The 21786-nt window shown below is 37.6% G+C and overlaps 1 protein-coding gene across 1 annotated transcript in view; it reads left to right on the forward strand.

The window, feature by feature from the left end:
* CABIN1 (calcineurin binding protein 1) overlaps window positions 1-21786 on the forward strand; it is a 115393-nt gene that overhangs the window by 29729 nt on the left and 63878 nt on the right. Inside the window, 6 exon segments of the mRNA XM_009330766.1 lie at window positions 6-246; window positions 880-1031; window positions 1602-1780; window positions 12249-12431; window positions 14139-14470; window positions 20448-20561. Of these exon segments, the coding sequence (XP_009329041.1) occupies window positions 6-246; window positions 880-1031; window positions 1602-1780; window positions 12249-12431; window positions 14139-14470; window positions 20448-20561 (1201 nt within the window).

The following is a 21786-nucleotide window of genomic DNA, read 5'->3' on the forward strand; positions in this document are numbered from 1 at the left end:
GACAGTATGTTGGAGACAGCCAAATTGTGTTTTACGTCAGCATCTCGATGTGAGGGAGATGGTGATGAAGAGGAGTGGCTTATTCACTACATGCTGGGAAAGATTGCGGAGAAGCAGAAACAGCCTCCTGTTGTCTATCTGCTCCATTACAAACAGGCAGGTCATTACTTGCATGAGGAGGCTGCCCGGTATCCAAAGAAGATTCACTACCATAATCCACCAGAACTTGCCATGGAAGCATTGGAGGTAAAAGAGAGTTAAATACGTAGGCTTGAAAATAGTTATTAGTTCATATTATTAGGCATATGTACATGGTGCTCTGCATCTGGGAACATTTACAAGACTAACTTGGAGAACAAAATGGAGCCTGTTATCCAGGCTGGTTTTGTTTTAAAGACAGTTTATGTATACAGTCTCAGTATTGGACAGACAGGCAGAAATTCCATTTCTGGATTTTGCTGCGCACAGTTCATCAGTCAGTTTTTATCGAAATTAAACGTGGATAGGTTTCACAAGCATCTCATACCTATGAAAGCATAAGTTCGTGCATGAGTTGGAATAGTAGTCATAACACCTTTGCTTTCACTGTGTTGTCTGGTAAAAATAGTGGATCTAGAACATACCCAGTAGTGACTTGCTTCCAAGGAGACCAGGTCTGCTTTCATTGCTGTATTCCATAGGTTGCAGTTATAAATTTTTTACAGTGTTCAGATCTTGTAATTTACGAGCAACTTTCAAAGGCAGGAAAAGTCCTATTCAGGTAAGTTTAGGTAACAGACGACTGTCTTTACTAACTCCTGCGGTTTCTACAGAGAAGAGACTAATTGTAATAGGTTGCAGAGCTATGAATTCTCCACTGACCAAAACGGTGTTTTCTAGGTATACTTTCGACTTCATGCTTCTATTTTGAAACTTGTGGGGAAACCAGACTCTGGAGTTGATGCAGAGATACTAGTTAGTTTCATGAAAGAAGCTTCTGAGGGACCATTTGCCAGGGGTGAGGAGAAGAACACCCCAAAGGTTGCAGAAAAGTGAGTGCTAATTTCCAGGAGTATCCTCTGAAAGCATACTTATAAACTACTGTATAATAAACTGTTAAAATGAAGCTGAATGAAATATAAAAAACCCAAAGTGATTAGACTTAATACTAATGTTTGCCGTTTTCAGGTATCATAAGCATAAGATTATACACTACTCTCAGATCTTCTCAGTAATTGGCACGGTGTAGATGGAAAGGGAACAAAATATAACAATTTTGATCTTGTGATCCATTTTGAAGCCACTGTTTTTATTTATTAAATTTTTTTTATCAACTGTTAACAAATGCAAAAGCAAATGGCCTTTATTTTAAAGGATAAGAGACTTTAGTCCTCATAATTTGTCTCATTAACAACTACAAAATAAAGGATGTTTTACTATTGACCAATGACAAGGGAGGAATATAACCTGTACTAAAAATCCATCATTTAGAATTTGTTAGTGAGATTTGATTACTGCATTGGAAATGTCATAAGAACATGTAGTCTCCTTTTGTTCTTTGTATACGTTAGTATACATAGTATACTAGTATGTTAACACTATTTTTTTCTTGCCCCTCCCAGGGAAAAAGCTTGCATGATTGATGAAGACTCTCACTCTTCAGCCGGAACAGTGCCGGGCCCTGGGACTTCCCTCCCCTCATCCTCCGGTCCAGGTCTGACATCCCCACCTTACACAGCCACTCCAGTTGACCACGATTACGTCAAATGTAAAAAACCCCGTCAGCAGGCAACGCCGGACGGTACAGTCCCTGTTCTCAATACTGGCAGCACAGGGAGGTGCTCTAATCATGGGGGGTTTGACCAGGAATGATCAAACTGCTCATTTCCAGGAGGGTGATGGGTCTGTGGTAACACGGGCAATATTGAAGCTCATTACCTTTATAAATTCAATGCTTTAAATAGAATCAATGTACAGTCAGAGCTTTAAATAAAAATTCAAAGTTGTCACCTGCCACCATTGGCACCTGTCACTTAGTCAAAATGGGAATGTCAATAGGAGGAGTATGTAGCTGACTGAATTTTCAGTTTGGTGGTTTTGTTTTTTTGTTTTTTTTTTTTCTCCAGAGCTAAATGTCTGTCTGAGCTTATTAGGAAAGATGTGGGTCCAGTCTTTAGAAGATTGGACACTGTTTCAGTGCCTGTGTGAAATGACCAGGTGAAAATTTGAACTGTGGCTGAAACAAGAAAAATTGTTAAAAAGGCAAAACAAAACAGTATTATCCTTTTTTGAAGGAGGCAGGTGGCAACTATTTTGAATATATTGTGTATCAGCACGAAGTGATTTGCATGACAGTCCAGTAGACTTCATCTTTCAATTTTTCTTTATCATTTACAATGACTGGTTAGCAGCTCATCTCGATAGAATATAAAGTGATATAATAAATAATTGGCTTATAAATGCAGGAGGTAGGGTGGTATCACAGTGTTATTGAAGATTTTGCAATATACATATATAGTAGAAATTAAGTTACTATTTAAGTAACCTGACATTATTATTTGGCTAGGAATTTTATTCTGATTCTACTTTTCTGGCCATTTGTTTATCCACCTGGATCTATGAGTGTCAGCACTCAAGGAGGAGTAAAATATCTGCAATGTTTACCTTAGTGTTGGTACAATGTGGCAGACCCCACAGAAATGCTCTGCTTGATATGATTATATTTCTGGAGGGTGGGCTGCTTCCTATTGTCATTTTCTGAGGAACAGTAATTTGTAAATAACTTTGTTGACACAAATGTTCATGTGCCTGGAAACTCTGCAAGGTGAATTTATTCCTTTTCCCCAACAAATAATTCTTGGTGAAACTGACAGAAGATCCTTCATCTCTTTCACTAAATTGAATAGAGAAATGTTCATTTTATCCGTGCTTACATTTGAATAAGGAGTAATTCATTGGACTGTTTTGGTGTCATATGTAGTGTGTTAGTGTGAATGAGTTATATAGAGATCAGGCTCTTACATTAGCCTTTTGATGTCTTTTGACACAGCAAACACAGAAGGGAGCAAGTATTTAATATTTCCTAAACAATATTCCCTGCGAGAAGCAGTTCTGCCTAAGACTACATCTGCTTAGGTCCTGAAGACAGTTGAAATGTTCCCAGGAGATGCATAGGTTAGATAAATATTCCAATATGTGTCGTTAGTACATTCACTCAAAGAAAGATACTATGGACTGTGGCATGCTAGTTGCCCGATGGGAGCAAAGTTGGCTGCTTAGCAAAGCCTGAAGGTGCAAGCTGAGGAATGTCTGCCTCTGCTAGGGCTGAAGTAACAGTTCTTGGGTCTGCTAGCTTAGTGCAGCTAGGGCTAAGCTTTGCTGCTGTCACAAAACGTCAGCTGCTGAAAGAAGCAGAGTTAGGGTGATCTTTAGGAAGGCTGTGTGTAACTATGACAAGTAGAATTGCATCATTCACAATGTTTTGTAAGTTGCTGGCACAACTCAACTCTGGATACAGCATACTGAAGAGCCCCAGGAAACTGAAAGATTTGCCTTGGGGCTGTTACAGATGGAAGGAGAGCTAACAGGCTGAGCAATGCTCAGAAGTCTTCCACTTCTATATTATTACATATACTGTACTCCTCCCCATGCATTTGCATTTTATTTGTATTAAGATATATACTTTTGAAGTAAAATGCTCTTGACATCTTGCACGTAATCATATTGCTGAAGAAAACTGGTGCCTGCATTTCCATTGTACCACTCCTAAAAATAGCAAGAAAATATCCATCATTTTGACTACTCTTTAGATTTATTTTTTTTCTGTTCTGACAGCAAACAAAACTGTCTATATTGTTGTTCCAAGAATGAATAATTTGGCCTAAATTCAGCCTAGATATTTATTCTTTCTGAGGCCTGACAGTACTCTTATTTACTCTTGTATGATATTGTTGATAATATATGATGTAAACAAAATAAGAGCATTAAAAAGAGTCTTACCTACAAAGTTCCCTTCATATGTTACCACAAGCAAACATACGAGTTGGGATCCCTGTCGTTGCTGACCTGTGAGACCTCTTTTGACCATTTTTGGGTGCTACGCTTCAAGAAAATATGACCTGTGAGGAAAAAGAGAAGGAAATGAGATGGTTCATCTAGGGATGAGAAGTCTAAGGGGAGACATGACAGCAGTGTAACCTAAATAGTGCTGAAGGCTGTACAAAGAGTTAGGGGCAAAAAACCAGGATTTTCATGTCCATGGGAGACAGAACAGAAGGTATTAGAGTTAAACTGCATTTTCAAACTGGACATTAGAAAATAGAGTAGTATTAGGAAATACTATTTAGCAAAAAAAAAAATGAAACACTATAATATGTTCCTGGGGATAGTATAACACTGCAACACTTCAGCACTGGAAGACTTTAAAAAGTGGTGATACAGCCATCTGCCAGGAATGATGGAGATGTAATTTATCCTGATGGAGAAAGGAATGGACTAGATGAACTCTTGCGGTTCCTTCTGAGCCCTATTTTTTCTATGAAGTTTGTTGTTTGTGGGTTTTTTGGTTTATTGTTTTGTTTTCTTTTAACAAGATATCCAACGATGTGCCTTCTAGTGCAGCAAACTACCTCATTATAAGCAGGAGAAAATTACTGTACAGACAGACGTCTTTTCTTGAAAATATTGGGACTCTGATCTTCAAGCATTCATCTGTAGATAGGTACAGTGAGGGCAAACTTATTTCAGATACATTGTATTTAAATGTGTCATTGTAGTTTTGCTGGTGGAAAAAGGAGACCAGGATATGCAGAAATCACTGTTAAAGTTGAGAGCATTGAAAAGCTTTATATCCAGTGAATGCTGGTGATAACTAGTTTAAGCCATATATTTAATGGAAATGGGAGAAAGGAACCAGTAAACACAGCTTGTAAAGGAACTAAACTTCTTTTTCCTTGTGGCAGCTGCTAGCATATATCTCCTTCAAGGAGACAGAAGTATTACTGAGTGGCAGCTGTTATTTGCTGGCTGACTAGCTGCTGTCATATGTGTAAAATAGGCAGCTTCCTTTCTCTTTTCTTGTCCTTCCATGCAGCAACATCTTTTCCTTCCTTCTGTTAATCCTGTCTTTCCTGTCATCACCCCTGCCTGTTGCTGTTTTATAACCCTCCAAAATGAAAACTTGCATTTGAGAGTAGAAGCTCGAGGTTTAGACTCTTTTTTTATTTTCCAAGAGCAAAGTAGGAAGCAAGAAAAATCAGGAACTCAGCAGGGACCAAGACTATCATTACCTGGGGTGTCACCATATTTACACAGCTAAATGGCCAGTGTTATAGACCAAACCAGACATGCTCATTGTCCTCCTTTACACAGGCTGGATGTATGTAGTCATTAAAGACCAATCGCAGCACAGACTTCAAGCAGTTTATATTTACCTAAATTTTGTGCTAAGCATTAAAGTTAGTTCAGAAAGCAGTAAAAGTATTAAAATTAAAAAAAGAAAAATCTGAATGACAAATCCGTTTCCCAAAAAGTGGACTGGGAGATTGTTGTGAGGTCTTTTTTGCTGTTATACGCCTTTGTTGTGTTGATATTCAGTTCCATATTATTGTGGTGGTATGCAGATGATGTATTCAGTATCCATTGCTATTGCAGTGTTAAAATGTCGTATCATTTAAGTCTTCATCCATGTCATGTAGTATGTTGTGTGTAGTTAGAGGTAATCGTCCTTTTTTTGTTTGTCTTTGCCTGATTGCTTTTGCAACCAATATTGCCCGTGCTGCCTCTAACCTTTATACAAATCTCTGTTCCCCAGGCATTATCTTCCTGCTTTTACCTGTCACGGCTTGCTTTTAATAATTGGCAAAACCTGCATGATAAACTCACTGGGAAAGGCTACTCGCTTCATGCTGTGGGAGAAGTCTCACTTCATAGTTCGTTGGTCTGTAATTCTGCAAATGTTACAAAGATGCACAGTTTTTTGTAAACAGGGGTTCTCAACATCCTGATGAGACAAAGGTGATCTCTGAGAAACTTTTTGCGCCAGGTTGTCACTCATGCCAAACTAAATAAGCTTCTAAGATGGAGTGGATATTTCTGTGCATAAAAAGAACGTACACATTGCATTTTGGAACATTAAAATCTTACCCTTCAAAATTTTCTCTCTCCAGCAGTTTAAAATGAAATCTTTTGGTCTGCAGTACATATGCCTTTCTGGCACATGGTACTGGATGTTCACGGGGACTGCATACTGGACTACATGAATAATGAATCAGATCCAGTTTATTGCAGTTTGCTCCATTTTTACCTTTCCCCAATTTAACCTCTCTCTGATTAGTAAAAGTATCACAGTGCCATTTAGTGTGAGATTATGTAAAAAGGATTTGACTAAATAAATGGAACATTGATGAGATACTCTGTTGCTCTGCTCTTGAAGACAGAAGAACAGCAATATAGGACTGCAAGTTACCGAAACACATTCAGTGTTCAGTGCAGCCAGACAAAACGTGGACTCTCATCTTTGACTCATGTTACAAGAGAACTCCCTTTAAACATTCAGACGACTTGCTGTCCTCAAGAAATTAATCTGCTCCCATGCAAATCTCTGCAATTCTTTTGTTTTTAATAATGTGCAAGTGCCTTTTGATACAGAGCTGAATGTTGTCTTCTGTTATGAGTGGAATCTGTTTCAAGAATGAGAATTGTGTGATACATGATGTTTCTGACTACAGACCAATAAAGAAAAATATTCATACATACAAGTAAAGAGAACAGGGGAGATAAGGTGCCAAATAGGACAAAGAGAGAGTCTGCACATACACAGCCTGTGAACAACCCACCTTTATTGCATGAGACAAGATTTTTTTTTAATAATATATAGTTAATTATTCATAAGATCTGAACTGTGCAGCAGGATTTTTCTTTACTGTAAATTGAGTTAGCATATGTATATAGCTCTTTAGAAAAGCTTTCTGTGCCACTCGTTTCTGATTTTTGACTTGTAGCTGATTGTTTATCACATTCCAGATACCTTCTTGTAATAACTGGGCATACATTTTCCTTCAGATATTTAAGACAGAAAAGGATACTATTCAGAAAAAGTGAGTTATACCTTGTTGGCTCTCTGAGCCTGTTACCTACCCCAACATGCAGGTGTTTCAGAGGTCTTCTCTCTCCTCCTTTGAATTTCCAAAAAGTTTCAAAGGATGGAGGGCAGACAACATGATTACTGAACTGCATAGTAATTAATTGACAAAGGTGGAATACCTCATTCATATTGGCACCATGAAGCTGTATTTCGGCTCCCCTGAGAAAAAATTATGTAAGCTTGTACCATGAGAGATGTTACCTGGTCAGCATACTTAGCAGTAAGAGCTCTGTCATTAGGATTGTATGTCTGCTAGTTCACTTTAACACATCACTGCCTCTTTTCTTCCCTCCTTCAGCCCTGTGGGTGAATGCAGTTTAGGTAACAAGGCTTATGGTGTATTGTCCACAGGGCTTATGGTGCACGTGGGAGAATGCTGGCACAGGGTAATGGCTAGTGAAGTATTGAGCCTTTTTTCCTGTTGCATTTTTAAATTAAATACTCATTTAGATTCCCCAAAGTGTAACACAACTTTTTACTGTTAATTGGTAGGCATGCAGGTGTTGTGCCTGAATGCGAATGGAGCAAAGTGACAAAGGCTTTTTCTGGTATGGAGGAATAGCATGGAAATAGGGGAGTGTGGAAGTCAACCCAGTAAACTATTTCATTCAGGATAAGATTAATCTTAAAATGCTCTGAAGCATAGCATTAAGTCAAATAGACTACAGATATTTTTCTAATATCTAAGACAGATGTGTTTCAGTAATGAGAGCTACTTAGTTATCCAAGCGACTGGCAGGATCTCACTGTGATACAATAAAGCTCTTGGCAGTACAGATGAACATACAAGTTCTTTTTTCCCAATAACATCTTTCCAATAATAATTAATATTTTTTTACTAATCTCTTGGAAAGTTAACAAGATTCTTCCTTTTGACCTTTTCACATCTTCTGTCCAGAGCTGCTCTTTTTCACCTGTTGACAGAGTAGTCTGACATAGAAATCACTGAAATATCACAAGTTGAATACATTATGAGGAATGAGTTTTAAAAAAATACAATTTTTCTCTCAAGTGCCATTTCCTTAATCTTTAGAAATAAACATGAAATACTTTATATCAAATAGAGATTTCCATTTGTCAGGTTGTTTGAAATCTTCCTATAACTTAGGAGTGATGCAACAAAGTAATGAAACAAAATATAATAATATCAAAGAGAGAATCTGGTATCAGGACATACTTTTAATAGGAATTTTGTTGTCATCGTTTTTCCACAATTTAGTAGACCTTCTTCCCTATTCTCTTCATTTCCACTACAGATAATGATTTTGGGACATTAATACCCAGTTGTATTTTTATCTTAGCTTTTGAAATAATAGGAGACTTTACAGGAAGGGACCTCAAAAGTCCTTGATTTATCATTTGCTTACAACTGAGGGATCACTTTAGCTTTTTGGAAAAACTTTCCTTATTGCTATTGCCAGATGGGGGAACTAAGAAAACACCTTAGGTAAACAAATATTAAACCCAGTAATTTTTTAACTCTTAAATTGCACTGAGTTGCATTAAATTATCTTTAATTATAGCAGAAATTATTAAAAAGCACTGATGTTCTCCTTGGATTTGCATCTTTCAAAAGGACGGGTATCAATAGCAGTTGGGAATTCTGAATTAATTCTTACATCTTACAGACTGCAGTGGTCTTTGGCATGTAGGTTAAGTGACACTAATGACTGTCTCAACTACAGTCAACTCTTACCAGATGAAGTAAAAGCTTTATAACACACTGAATACAAAAATACGTGCTGTGTGTCTGTCTAGTATATAAGATATATTTGTGAGTTAGGCTAGAAGAGCATAGTACTTTCATGTATGAAAAATACATAGTTTTTTTTTTAAAAAAGCAGAGTTAGGATGTGACTTGGTGCAATTGCCATAAGTTCTGCATTACATAGTGCAGCATTTATGTGTTGACGAAGGTTTTTTTTATTATATTAAGGTACATCTTGGGTAACGTAACAAATGATAGCTGTTTGTCTACCTGTCCTTAAAAACCTCCAGTGATTCTATAGGTTCTCTATGCAATTTTTTAACTGTTAAGCTAGAGATTGGGTGGGGGGAGAAAGGCAATTTTCTTGCTGCAATTAAAACCTATTGCCTCTTGCTCTGTACTTAGTGAATATGAAGAGCAATTATTGTATTTTTATTTTGGTTAATTGTATGTATTTGGAAATTCTCCCTCATCTTTTTGAAGACAAATAAGTCCAATTCTCCTAATGTTTTTCTTATATGCCATCTCATTAACGTCTCATCATTTTTTCTCCTCTCCTCTGAATTCATTCTAGTTATTCAGTGTATTTTTAAAAATGCGGGTCCCAAATACAGACACCATAATTAAGCTTAATTTTCATTAGTGCTCACTAGAACAGGAAGACTCTTATGTATTTTTTCTGTGAAGTTACTGATTATACATTCAAGTGTGATAGTTTGCTGAATTGCTTTTACAATAGCATGACATTTTGGCCATTTCTGGCTTGAGAATCACTAATTCTTTACAGGCACATGTGAATATATGTGCTGGGATACACACACACACACACACTTTCTACTACTGATCTTGTTATCTTTTAGGTGCTTATAGACAGATTTATTTATTTATGCTCAAATAATTCTGTGCAAAATGAAGGCAGGCTGGCTAATAGGTTTGACCTTTTATCCTTTGTAAAGATGGGTACTACACTTTGTTTTCCATTCCCTGGAACTTTACCCATCCTCTGTGACTTCTGAGAAATTAATACTAATAGCTGGTGGCTGCTGCGAATTTCTGAAATACTCCAGTGTTTTTCATCACGCCCACTTAGTTTGAAAGCATCTACTGCATTCAAGAAGTATCTAAAATAATAGGAATTTGTCTCAATAGTAGCCTTCCTCTGTTTTTTAGTGATTAAGGAGCCCAATGTTAATATCATTAAGTTTTTTTTTATATAGTGAACATATTGAAAGAAAGGGAGAATGGACATACATACGTAGACCTACACTCATTTTAGTAGAAATTTCAAATCAAAATAGCTAGCTAATTGTGAGGAGGTATTTACATTTGTTCCCCATAGGGAAAAGCTTCCCTGTCATGCATACGTTTGAAACATAACATGCTAAATCATTGTCTATCTTTGCATGCTGAGAAGTTAGTGCAGTTTCTCAGTGATCTGATATCACTCTCACATATTGGTCTAGCAGTTCTTGATTTACATTCTAATGCTTCATCTGTCATAACCCAGACATCAGAACTGACCTCCAGGCTTATGGCAACATTGGGAAATTTGCAATTTTTTTTTTTTCTTCCGTAGATGAGTAATTTGGCCTCTTTGCCACAGATGCAGAAAATTCCTTTAAAAAAAAAACCAAGGGAGCTACTGTAAATGTTTTTCCTGATGCCAACTGGGAGTTCAATAGTATCCATTTGTACCACAGAAGGTTATTAAAGCTTTATAAATGAGTCACTTAAAGCTTGACTGACCTCTCTTCAGAATCCTTCTCTTACCATTCTTTATAATTATATTCTTTCTGTATAAAACTTGTCATCATTAACCAACTATGTAACTTCCAATTAGGAAGCAAATACTGTTCCCCCATTCTTTTTCAAGATACATTTTTATTAAGATCTGTTCACTGAAAGGAAAGCTTTTCTTTCTGTGGTAGTGAAAAGCCTACGGAGTGCATCGAATTTGGTTTAAGTTTGTTGGAATCCTAATAAGCAGAACCTGATCTGCAAGCTGAAGGTCTGCAGAGGGATTTATCTTGATAAAATAAATTCATAGGAGGCCCTTAGCTCTCTCCTGAACAAATGCAATTTGGATGGAACAGAAGAAATTTAATTAAATTATCAACTCATCTCAAAGCAAGGACTTTTGCTTTTTTTAATTTTCTTTCTTGATCTTATCAAGAAAATTAATGCGTAAGAATGCAGTGGAACTACCTAGACAATGGATGTAACATACCTCTTGGTTAAGCTATCCCTGTATTTTAAGCAGAAACTGGAAATTAATCTTTCGGGCTACAGATTTAGAGAGAATTGCCTGTATCAGAATTTTGTGTTGGACACTGAATTATGTTGGCACAATATTACAGAGAAAGGCGAATTTCCCATCTCAGTGGGAATATGCATGCATCTTTCTGTTGGAGATACTAAGCTGCATTTTTTAGTCATGCAGGGTTGCCTCTGATAACCCTTGATGTAGAAGATCTTGGGTTATATCAGGCAGATTTTAGACATGGGTGGAAGGTTTTCACTTGCCTGTTTGTTCTGAGGTGTGAATTTTATCTCCCATGAGAAAGTCACGATCCCGTAAAACTTTTCCTGTGCTGTAACAGCTATCAGCAGATTAACAACTTAGTTGTGACTGTAACGTAGTCAGCAGCCAACGTGCACTACTCCACTCTGTCAAGGCAAAGTCACTTCTATTCTTCTGTCTACTGCCTTGAAGTCCAAGAGTTTTCCTGTTTATCTTAGACCTAGTTCTTTAATGGATTGTTTATTTGCTGTATCAAATCACCTTTCAGAACGTTTGGTGAACAGCATCTAACAACTGCAGGATAGATGGCATCCGTGATCACTCCTGTAAGTCTTTGCCCTCTAATGGTACTGATTTTTCTGTCCTTCACGAGTAATTTTTATGAGTATTGTTGTTCATGGTTTTCTCTTGTCAATTGAGCTTTGCTTGTGTCAGACTCAAAATTATACTGGGTGCTTTTCAAGGTAAATGGCACAGTAAACCCAGGAAATTTCATAGGACCATACTAGCTGAAATATTGCGTCCTCAGCTCTACCTGCTTTTCAAAGTTGAGCATCGTTGCTTTTGAACCAAATTCCAGGATTATATTCTACGAAGAAATGTGGTGGGGCAGGGAGCTCTCTATTACATTAGTGTTAAATAATACGTAGTGAAAAAGGATTGGGGTTTTAATTTCTTGGCACAAAGAGGCAAGATGAAAATTATAAGTTGAAGTAGACAACTCTAAAAGAAAATAAATACCTTTTAGACAACAGAATTGGTGGTTGTTAAGGATCCTGTATTGCCCTTATAAGAGGTTTGCAGAGTGGCTGCAGTTTTATGTTGCTGTTTACCAAGATGAAAATAACAGCTTGATGAGTATGAAATGGTGCATTCCTTCTTTATCTCTTTTGCAGAGAGGAGTCAGGATAGCACTGCAGCGGTGCTGTCTGACTCCAGTTCCACACAGGATATGTTTAATGAGCCTGCCAGTTCTCAGGACAGCCTGAGGAAGACTTACACAGAGAAGAGGATTTCTACTACCTGTGCTGATACACTGATGCCCAGCAAAGAGACCCTGGGATCTACAGAGGAAAAGAGTATGCCCGATTTAATAGATAATGTCAGCTGGTGTATTCTCATTAAAATGTTTCTTTTGGCATGCAGAAGCACTGAAATATGCCGCACTGTAACTGAGAATTTTAACTAGGTGTTACTGCTGCATGTATGTGTATGACTTAAAATTGGAATTGTGCTTTGCTTATGTGGCCATCATCCCAATTTGTACTACCTGTTAAACCTTACAAAGAAAAGAATAATGATAAACCGCTGTCTGTGGTGGCCCTTTGACTGGCTTGCCTTCTTTTAAGTTATTATTTACTCTTCCTTCAATGTTTCAAATCTCTAAATAATTTAAGGAGTAGTTATTTGAAGATAATCTCAAAGAAAACATTTTTTCTTTTCCCCAGGTATAGGTGCCCTTTTGGTTCTGGCCCAGTAGCAGCTTGATATTCAGTACATAGAAGAGCACAAGTAGTGGAATTAGATGTTTTATTCCAGTGGATACTTTATTTCAGTGGAGAAGTGGAATTGCTCTCTACCAAACTTTTCCATATATGATAGTACTAAGTGCGCTGTATTCCACTGGAAAAATTGTTTCAAAATCCATTAGTTGGAATTTCCCTTTGTCTGATGTTTGTACAGTTGCATGTGGCAGTAGATAGAGAGGCTGGACTTCAGTAGGGGAAGACAAACAAGACCAATGTGTAAATTTTGCCCACCTTTCCGGGTTGTGGAACCAGAATGTTGTACGTTACTAACATTTATTAGAACAAATGTTGTATTTTTCCATCAAGCTATCTGTAGAGTAAAATTATAATGGATACATAGATTGTCCAAGCAAATTTTGAAAAATTTCTGTTCTGGAAAACATTTGACTCAAAGTTCAGCCTTATCAGAGAAAAAGTTAAGGAGCAGCTTCATACTTGAGGATGAAGTATACTTTAGTATATCTCTAGCCTGCTAGGAGATAAAATCTAATGTAAGAGGCTCTTTATCCTAGCAAAGACAAAGACACACTAAACTTCCGTGACTAAAAATCAAAGTTAAAAAAATTAATCTGCATGTAGCATGCATGTTTTCAGCAATAATGACTACCTAACAGGAAACGTGGAAGCCCCCACTGTCATAGATGTTTTCTGAAGTAAGATTTGGTATCCTTCAAGAAAAGATGGGTCAATTGAACTATGAGTTACCAAGTTAATTGCAAAAACATTTGGATGGAACTGTAGGCCCTACATTGTCCAGAAGGCCGGGTTAGCTGCTGCTAATCATTCTGTCCGAGCCTAAATTGTATTCTGGCATTGTGTTCTTCTAGGTAGATTGTTAAGAATAATGCATTTCACCTGGCAGGATGGCTTGAATTTTCTGTTCTTTCTTCCTTTCTTTGCAATAGAATTTTACTGAATTCACACTTTTATTTTGTCGTGTCTCCCCCTCCGCCCATCTTCCAACAGTATATTAAATCCCACATTGTGTAAGGTGTGCTGAATTCTTACTATTGCTCAGGGAAAAATCCAAATGGAGAGATCAGTGTGTGGCTCTGTTAATGAGCTGAAGATTACTTATTCATTAAACATCAGGAATAGTCATAATTTTTTCAGGAACCACTCAATAATTCTGTCTGTGCTTTAATGAAGGAAAGGATTACCATTTGTTGTATTTAATTTTTGCCATTTTGTGTATTTCACTTGCCATTTTGTAATTTTCATTGATACTTTTGTCTTCTCTTAATGTTCCAGTTGCAGGAAAGTCAGAAGAGCTGCTGGAGAGCTCAGAATCTTACCATCCTGCTGAGCCTACTAGCCAAAAAATTCTGGTGGATCCTCAGTCTGTTTCTGGCAATCCCATCAAAGCTGCAATCCCCCCACCCTTACAGTGGGACTGCAAAAAGAAAGCTGAACCTTGTGGAGATGCGTCTGAATTTCCTCATGGTCTTCCAGCAGACCTTGAGGAACAGCGGAAGTTCCTGACAGAGCAGTGTATTGCCTCTTTCTGTTTGTGTCTCAGCCGCTTTCCCCAGCACTACAAGAGCCTCTACAGATTGGCATATCTGTACACATACAGCAAAACACACAAGGTGAGCAGATCACTGACACAGTAGCTGACTAGCTGTGTTTATTGCCCAAGTAAACAAACTGTATTGTCACTTGTACTAATTCAGAAGTCTCAGTGTTAAAATACAGCAGATAAGTTTGTTTAATGCAGTTTGGATTCGAACTATGCTTTGGGAAGTCTTCAGCTCCTAGATTGTCTGATTCATGTGTGTGAGACCAGTTGAGTTGAAAATTTCTTTTTTTTTTATTACTGAACTAAGTATTTTTTTGTCATTCAGCAGAGAATTACCTTTTAGATATGTCACATCAATTAAGATGTTCTTGTAAAAATGACAGCAATTATTTACTTTACTGAATAAGTGGACTGAAAAGTGACTTGGAAGCAGAAATTCATCAGTGCTGGTGTAAACACATCATGTGATACACATAGACTTTCTGGGTATCTTGGGTCTTTGTGTGTAGAATGAAAGTTTTCCTACTGTCAGAGCATAGAGGGCATCTTGAGTAAGACAAAATTATTTGCTGTTTAGAAATCACTGCGTGAAAGTCAGTCAGAGAGCCTGCTGCTCACGAGCTGGTGATTTTGGATTAAACAGGAATAACAATGTCTTGGTGACTGTAATAGTATCAGTTCCTATTTGAGGTGAGGACAAAATAACTTGCTTCCTCCAGCATGACTCTTGCATGTTCTTAGTAATAAAATTAATTTCAAAAGCCTTCTGCTATGAATTATTGTTGTTTTGGTTTTAAAATTATGTCATTCTTTATTTTACTTCTGGATACTTCTGTTGTTATAATCCTTTGTCTTTCTGAAGTACCAGTTAGTAAAATGTATATGAGCAGTAGGTTGAAATGATCAGAGTTATTTCACTAATTAGCATAATCAAGGTTTGAACTCACAGATTTTGTATTTGGAAGTCTTGTGTTATGTCATATGCTGCACTGCATGGCTTCCTGAATTCTCTTCCCCACCAGCACTGAAGCTTGTGTGAATAATAGGGAAGGGAAGGGAATGGAAACAAATCGTAGCCCTTGCCTCATAGTAGAAAACATACTAACAGTACTGCTGCGAATTGAGCAGTAGCATGTCTTAGCAATCTACTGAAAGACGATGAATATTCCATTTGGCTGTATAGTGATTATCCAGAAAAATATTACCATTTTTTTAAAGATAGCTTGTTTTGAAAACACTCTTACGCTGTTTGTATGTGACAGTTGTTAATTTTTCCATGGAGCTAATCATTAATAGGAGCCATAGATTCCTGCAATCTGTCATTACTGTTGCTGACAAATGATTTTGTATCAACATTCAACAAAAAAGGCTGCCTGTTTTCAATTTATTGGTTCAAATAGTATGTCCTTGCCCAAGGAACTACTTGCAAAATATTTTCTTCTATCTCTTTTTCCTGATGAAGCCTTCTCTTTTGCTTTTTATATCTCTCTCCCTACATAAATACCAACTTTGTGATTTGTAATGTTTTTCTGTATGAAATACATGTCGTTGTCTAAATCTGTCTCCTCTTGGAACTCAGAAAAATTGAATCCTGCCTGTTTGAGCCTAGTAGTTACCAGGTTAGCTTCAACTAGCATTGTTGGGTCTTACTGTCCTTTTTTATTACTTCTCTGCATAACAAACAACTACTCAACACTGAAGGAAAAAAAAAAAATCTTCCTACTGATATATGTATACTACATACTTTCATGAGGTTGTAATTCTCTTTCTTTGATGACTCATTCAGGTTCTTTTGTAGAGCAATGTCAAATGTCTGTGTTTTAACGGAACACTAATATGTCTCTAGTGGGAGTTATACTCCTGAACAAACTTAAAACACAAAATGCATCTATGCATTTTCAGCAATAACTGGAGTAAGAAGTATGCTTAGATATACTGATGATAAGCCTGATTTAAAAAATGAGATAAATTACATCAGGTTGAGTTGCTGTGGGGGCAGAGTGGATTCCTGGTAAATTTTAGAAAGCTGAAATTAATTTTTAAATGCTTATAACCATCTTGGAAAATTCAGCATTTATGTACCAGTGCCAGGAATTGGTATGAAGAATTTAGACTGATGGCCAAAATTCATGGTTGGCTGGGAAAGGAGAGGATTGGCAGGTCTCCATAGTGCATAGAAAAACAAGTTTTCCATATGCAATCTGTTTTCTCCCATTTTACAGTATTACCGGTTTTGCTGTTGCAAGATCAGTAAAAATAGTTGTTGAGTGCTTTTTTTAACATCCTTTTCAAAATCTTTCAACATTTTGTTTGGCCAAGTGTTCTGTGGGTTTTTTTTCAAACCCCCCCCCCCCCCCCCCCACCACCACACCTTAACCCCCCATGTTTAATGTGCTGGAATCTTGGACCAAGCTGTTTCCCCCCCCCCCCCCCGCAAAATCCTGAGCACTAATTGGAGGCTATTTCTCTTTGTTTTATTCTGTTATCACAGCAAATTTGTACATAACTGTTTTTTGTTGGAATAAATGTGCAGGAAAGTAAGGATGAATTTTCAGAAGTTACTTCATTGGCAGATGGGGCAGTAGTTTTAGTTTCCCATTCACCTTGTCTGTGTCTTGAAGTAGTCTTCATCCTTTGTGATTTTTACCTCCAAAATGAGTGTTGGCACAGTTTGGAAGGAGAAGGTAGGACTTGGCAAGATGCTGTTCATCGGTATAACTAAAAAGTTTCATGAAAAGTATTTGCCTTACGGTCCTTACGGATCAGTATGTAGAACTGGTCTGATACTCTGCAGAGTATCTTCTATTATGTCAGGTATAACATAATGTCAGTAGCATGACAATTTAGTCAAACTAGGCATAATACATGCATGTAAAAATTACAAGACTATATATATGTAGGTTTAATAAATACTTAGAGGCAGACATAATCTGTAAGCATAATAGATATAAGCATTTCAAGTAGCAACAGTTTGGTAATAACAGTTCATTCAAAAGGCTACCCTTCAAGGTCAATAGTCTTTTTATTTTGCTTTTATTTGATGCAGTAGCGCTAGGGGTTTTTTGAGACAAAGCCTTCTAGCAGACTATAAAAGAAAATAGAGGAAGGATTAAGGTACAGTTTTGTATACCTCTCAGCAACACTTCATGGAGTTTCCAAGCTAAGTAAAGGTGGCTTCTGACACCATTGAGTTAAGGGGTATCCATCTCAGGTGACTCATATTTCCACTTGGTTGACCATAAGAGATTTTCCTTTTCCACTTTAACCATGCTGGTAAACTTTTTTGCAAGTTATTGTACCCTGTCAGTCATCTTGTCTTTGAATCTTGGGGTGATGAAGATGTGGGAGGCAACAGCTGAACTGGAAAGAGTACTTCGTAATTGCCCTGAGTCAGATGGCTAAATCCAGCATTTCAAACTGGCAAGCAGTGTGCCAAGAAGAATAGATCCTTTTTGCTCTGTCCTGGATCCCTTCGCCCACTCCTAGTAACTTCATCAGCTAAAAACTAAGCAGAGCAGACTCTGAGAAATCTAATGAGTTGAGACCTGCTCAGACGTATTTACTGGGAATAACTGATCATGCTGATTTAAGGAGAAGGGTAGTGGAAAATCTTTAACTACATCTTTTATTCCTATTAGTTTTGATTGTGTGAAGTTACCGTGTAATTGCCCCATTTGTCTGAATGATCTTTCTTCCTCCTATCTAGGTTACTGTCATCATCTTGCTCAATAAAAGCCTATGAATTATATGTACCAAATTCATGCCTATGGATGGTCAGTATAATGCGCATAGCAGATCATCAGAGCATGACGCTACGCTTAATGATCTCTTAACATTTTCATCATAAAACTTAGATTCAGGAATATATCCATAGCTAAGATTTGTTTAGACTGGGATTTTATATTTAAGCTTTGTGGTGGTAGCTTTCTTAAGGGTTTTGTTTTCCTTTAATTTTTAAGTGATAGTTTTAACTGTAAGATTCAGATTGCCACACATCAGGCAATTTTTTTACTATGTTTTCACACTTGGAATTTACTTATGTTTCTGATTACTATGATTGGCATAAAATAAAGCATTTATGTGCCTGGATCCTGGACGTTGTGATAGGCTTATTTTTGCCTGGATTTATCTGGATTCTGATTTTCTTCAAAACAGGATGACTTTCATGGCAGACCAGATTTTTGCAGGGTTTTTTCTGTGTCGTATTTTCTTCTGTATGTATTTCAAAATATTTTGCAGGCTTAGGTTAATAGGATTACAGAAATACATATCACAAAAGAAGTACTGTAGGAAAAAGTTAGTATACAGTTAAGATTACATACTTCGCTTTCTTCAGTCTTAATTAAATTTGACACTCAGTGATAATAATTAAATTGACCGGTTCCCCTGACTAGCCAGAAAGTACCTGGTGATATTTATGAGTGAATGTGTATTTGTCCCATACCAAAAGAAAGCTAGCCAAATCCCCTTGCCTGTCATACACTATAATCATGAAGGTCCTGTATAAGTACCTATATCACCTCTCCGAATTAAGTATTTTTGACATCCGTAAATATCTGGTTAGCATTTCCAGTGTTCAGCTCTCTTGCATATGAATCCGTAATCAGCATTTTGCTAGAGGGGATGCTCCAATTCTGCTAAGACATTGGAGATTTCTGCATGATTACTGTCATTAGGACAAAAGCACTTATATTTAGCAGGGCTTTTACCATTTCACCAGTCTTGTAAAGAAAATAATCTGGAAAACAGGCTAAGAATTTTGCTAATAATGTGTCCCCCCCAAAAAAAAAGATATTACACCAGGAATATACTTCTTGGACGAACATGATTTAATCAAACTTATGATTCACAGAAGCGTATCTCCAGCTCACAGAAAACAAAACAGAATTCAACATTGTAATTTGTCTCTATGAACCAAATATTTTCCTCTTTCTTCTACCTGTTCTGCAGTGAAGTTGTTTGTCTAATGCAACTCGAATGCTACATTCTAATACTGAAAGAAAAAATGAAGTAAAGCAAAACCTCTGTCAGTGAGACCTTACAATTAATAATTGTCCCATCTGTTAGTGATGTTTTGCCTGGAGCCAACAGCTGTCCCTAGTTCTCAACTACACAAGAGATGTTCATGCATTGAACTCTTAGAGGGGTAGTGCTTTTATGAATTTTTGATTGTTGTCTATCATTTAGTCTCCTACTGATACTTTCCTGTTAACTCATAGAGCGCTATTAACCAAATTTGATGACAGGCATGGAATTTTACAGAGAGGTTAAGTAAAATTACATGGAGGGCAACGGCTGGGTAGAGGTAAAAGGCCTGAATTCACCACCCCAATAAAAGAAGGCTGCAGTTTAAGCCTAAAGGTTGCCTCTTCTGTTAGGCCTGGGCGCTGGCAGGTATGTTTCGCAGGTAGTTAGCCCTAGGGAAGAGCTGAGGAGCGGCTACCAGAGTGTGTGTCTGTGGAAACTGGAGGGACTGAGGGACAGGGAGGGCCGGGGGGGCAGTGAGGGGCCTGGTGTGTGGGGGAAGGCTGCGGGATACCCAGAACAGTGAGTTCCACTGTTTGCTGAGAAACTTTATCTTATATATAAATTATTTTATATTGAGCATTAAAATTCAACTTTTTACAAAAAGTTAAGGTGTTTTTAAATATATCTATAGGTTTCTGCAGGTGACAGGAGATGGAAGGTGGATCTCAATGAAATTAAGGGTGTGGTTTTTTTTTTTTTTAATAATTTTTTTAACAGGCAAGAAAGCAAAACTTGATGATATGAGGCTGGATTCAGCAGCTGTAGGGGAGTGACTAACCCCTCTGCTGGGGCCAATCAGTCTGAATGCTTTCTCTGAGAGACAAGCTGGCTTCCCTCTCCTGAGGGATGTCTTCTCCAAATCACATGCGTCTACAAATGCTGTGGGAACAGCAGCTACCTGGACAATGAGAAATGACAATGCAGGTTAATAAATAAAAGCAAGCGAGCGCTTTGTACGTCTACCTGTGGTGGCATTTCCGTCCCCTGCCTGCAACTCACCTGCCCCGTTTCATCCACAGAACTTGCAGTGGGCCCGTGATGTGCTGCTGGGCAGCGGGGTCCCCTGGCAGCAGCTGAAGCACATGCCTGCACAGGGCCTCTTCTGCGAGAGGAACAAGACGAATTTCTTCAACGTAAGTTTATACAGCTGATAAACACACACGTACTTTCTCAGCCATCATTTTAACACCTGTTTCTCATTTGAAAGGTTTGCAAAGGGATGGTAATGTGAAATTCAACAAAGGCACATTAAACAACCATGAGTGGCTAAAGGAAAGGCAGAATTGTATTATAGAGATATTTACTGGGATTTTCCTCTCTTGGGAGGGAAACACATTAGAAGAATTATTTCTGATGAGCTTGAAAACATGGGGAGGGAAGCACCAACATTTCTCAGTTATGCATCATTTATGATCTACTTGACGGTTGAGCCCTCTGTAAAAATTCTAATTCTGTTAATCTTAATTATCCTCTTGTTCACTGTTTCTCAACTAGACTTGCACTTCACATGACAAAAAAATAGTGCTAGTTGCCCTAAGAAATCTCTGGAATTGGAAGGAGCTTTCTTATATTCAGCTTTTGTAGTGTGGCTCAGCAGAAAGAGTATTTCCAAGTCCCACAGTGTAGTAGCAGCACTGTCGTATAGACTGTCCCTGTGTCTCTGATATGTTCTAGTCCACAGGGGTGTCTGTGCCTCTCAGTGACATGGGACACAGAATACTTCTGAGGCTTACATGAGCATTTATCTATCAAATTCCCTGCTGTGGTTGTGACTTAACACATTGCTGTTGTCTTCAGTATCTCTGGCTTTTCTGTGGTACATTCTAGGTTTTTGTGCCTTCTGCTCTTTTGTGATAGGATTCTGTAGCTGTTTTGTGGCTTGCAATATGTGGCAAGAACCTGGAGATGTTCTGTTTGTCTTTCTGGACTATGTATCTGTTAATGGTTGCCTGTGATTGCAGTGACAGAATTTTATGTCTCTGCTTTCCCATCCAGTGCTTCTGTTTTAATATTTTAATTGTGAAATTTATTTTCATTTTATATCTGTTAACACCTATCTTCATTTTTGCTGCATGTTGTGTTAATTAGCACCTCTGTGCAAACTTCTGTTAAGTATAAGGTTATAACTGCTCTTCTCTGATTATAATCCCTCAGATGGGTTGAACAACTAAGGAATAGTGACAGCAGTTCAAAATTGTATCATGGATCAGTTTGCAAAAAGAGCTTCTATCTCATTCCGTCTTTCTGGGTAGAAGTTTTGATTAACAAATACTCACAGCCTGATAAGGTATAGACCAAACAGTTGTGACCTGATTGATGACTACATGGCTTTGTTCTGGTTATTTCCCTGCAAGATCT

This window comes from Pygoscelis adeliae, unplaced genomic scaffold, assembly GCF_000699105.1.
Source record: "Pygoscelis adeliae isolate BGI_AS28 unplaced genomic scaffold, ASM69910v1 Scaffold358, whole genome shotgun sequence".
In the NCBI taxonomy this organism is placed as follows: Eukaryota; Metazoa; Chordata; class Aves; order Sphenisciformes; family Spheniscidae; genus Pygoscelis; species Pygoscelis adeliae.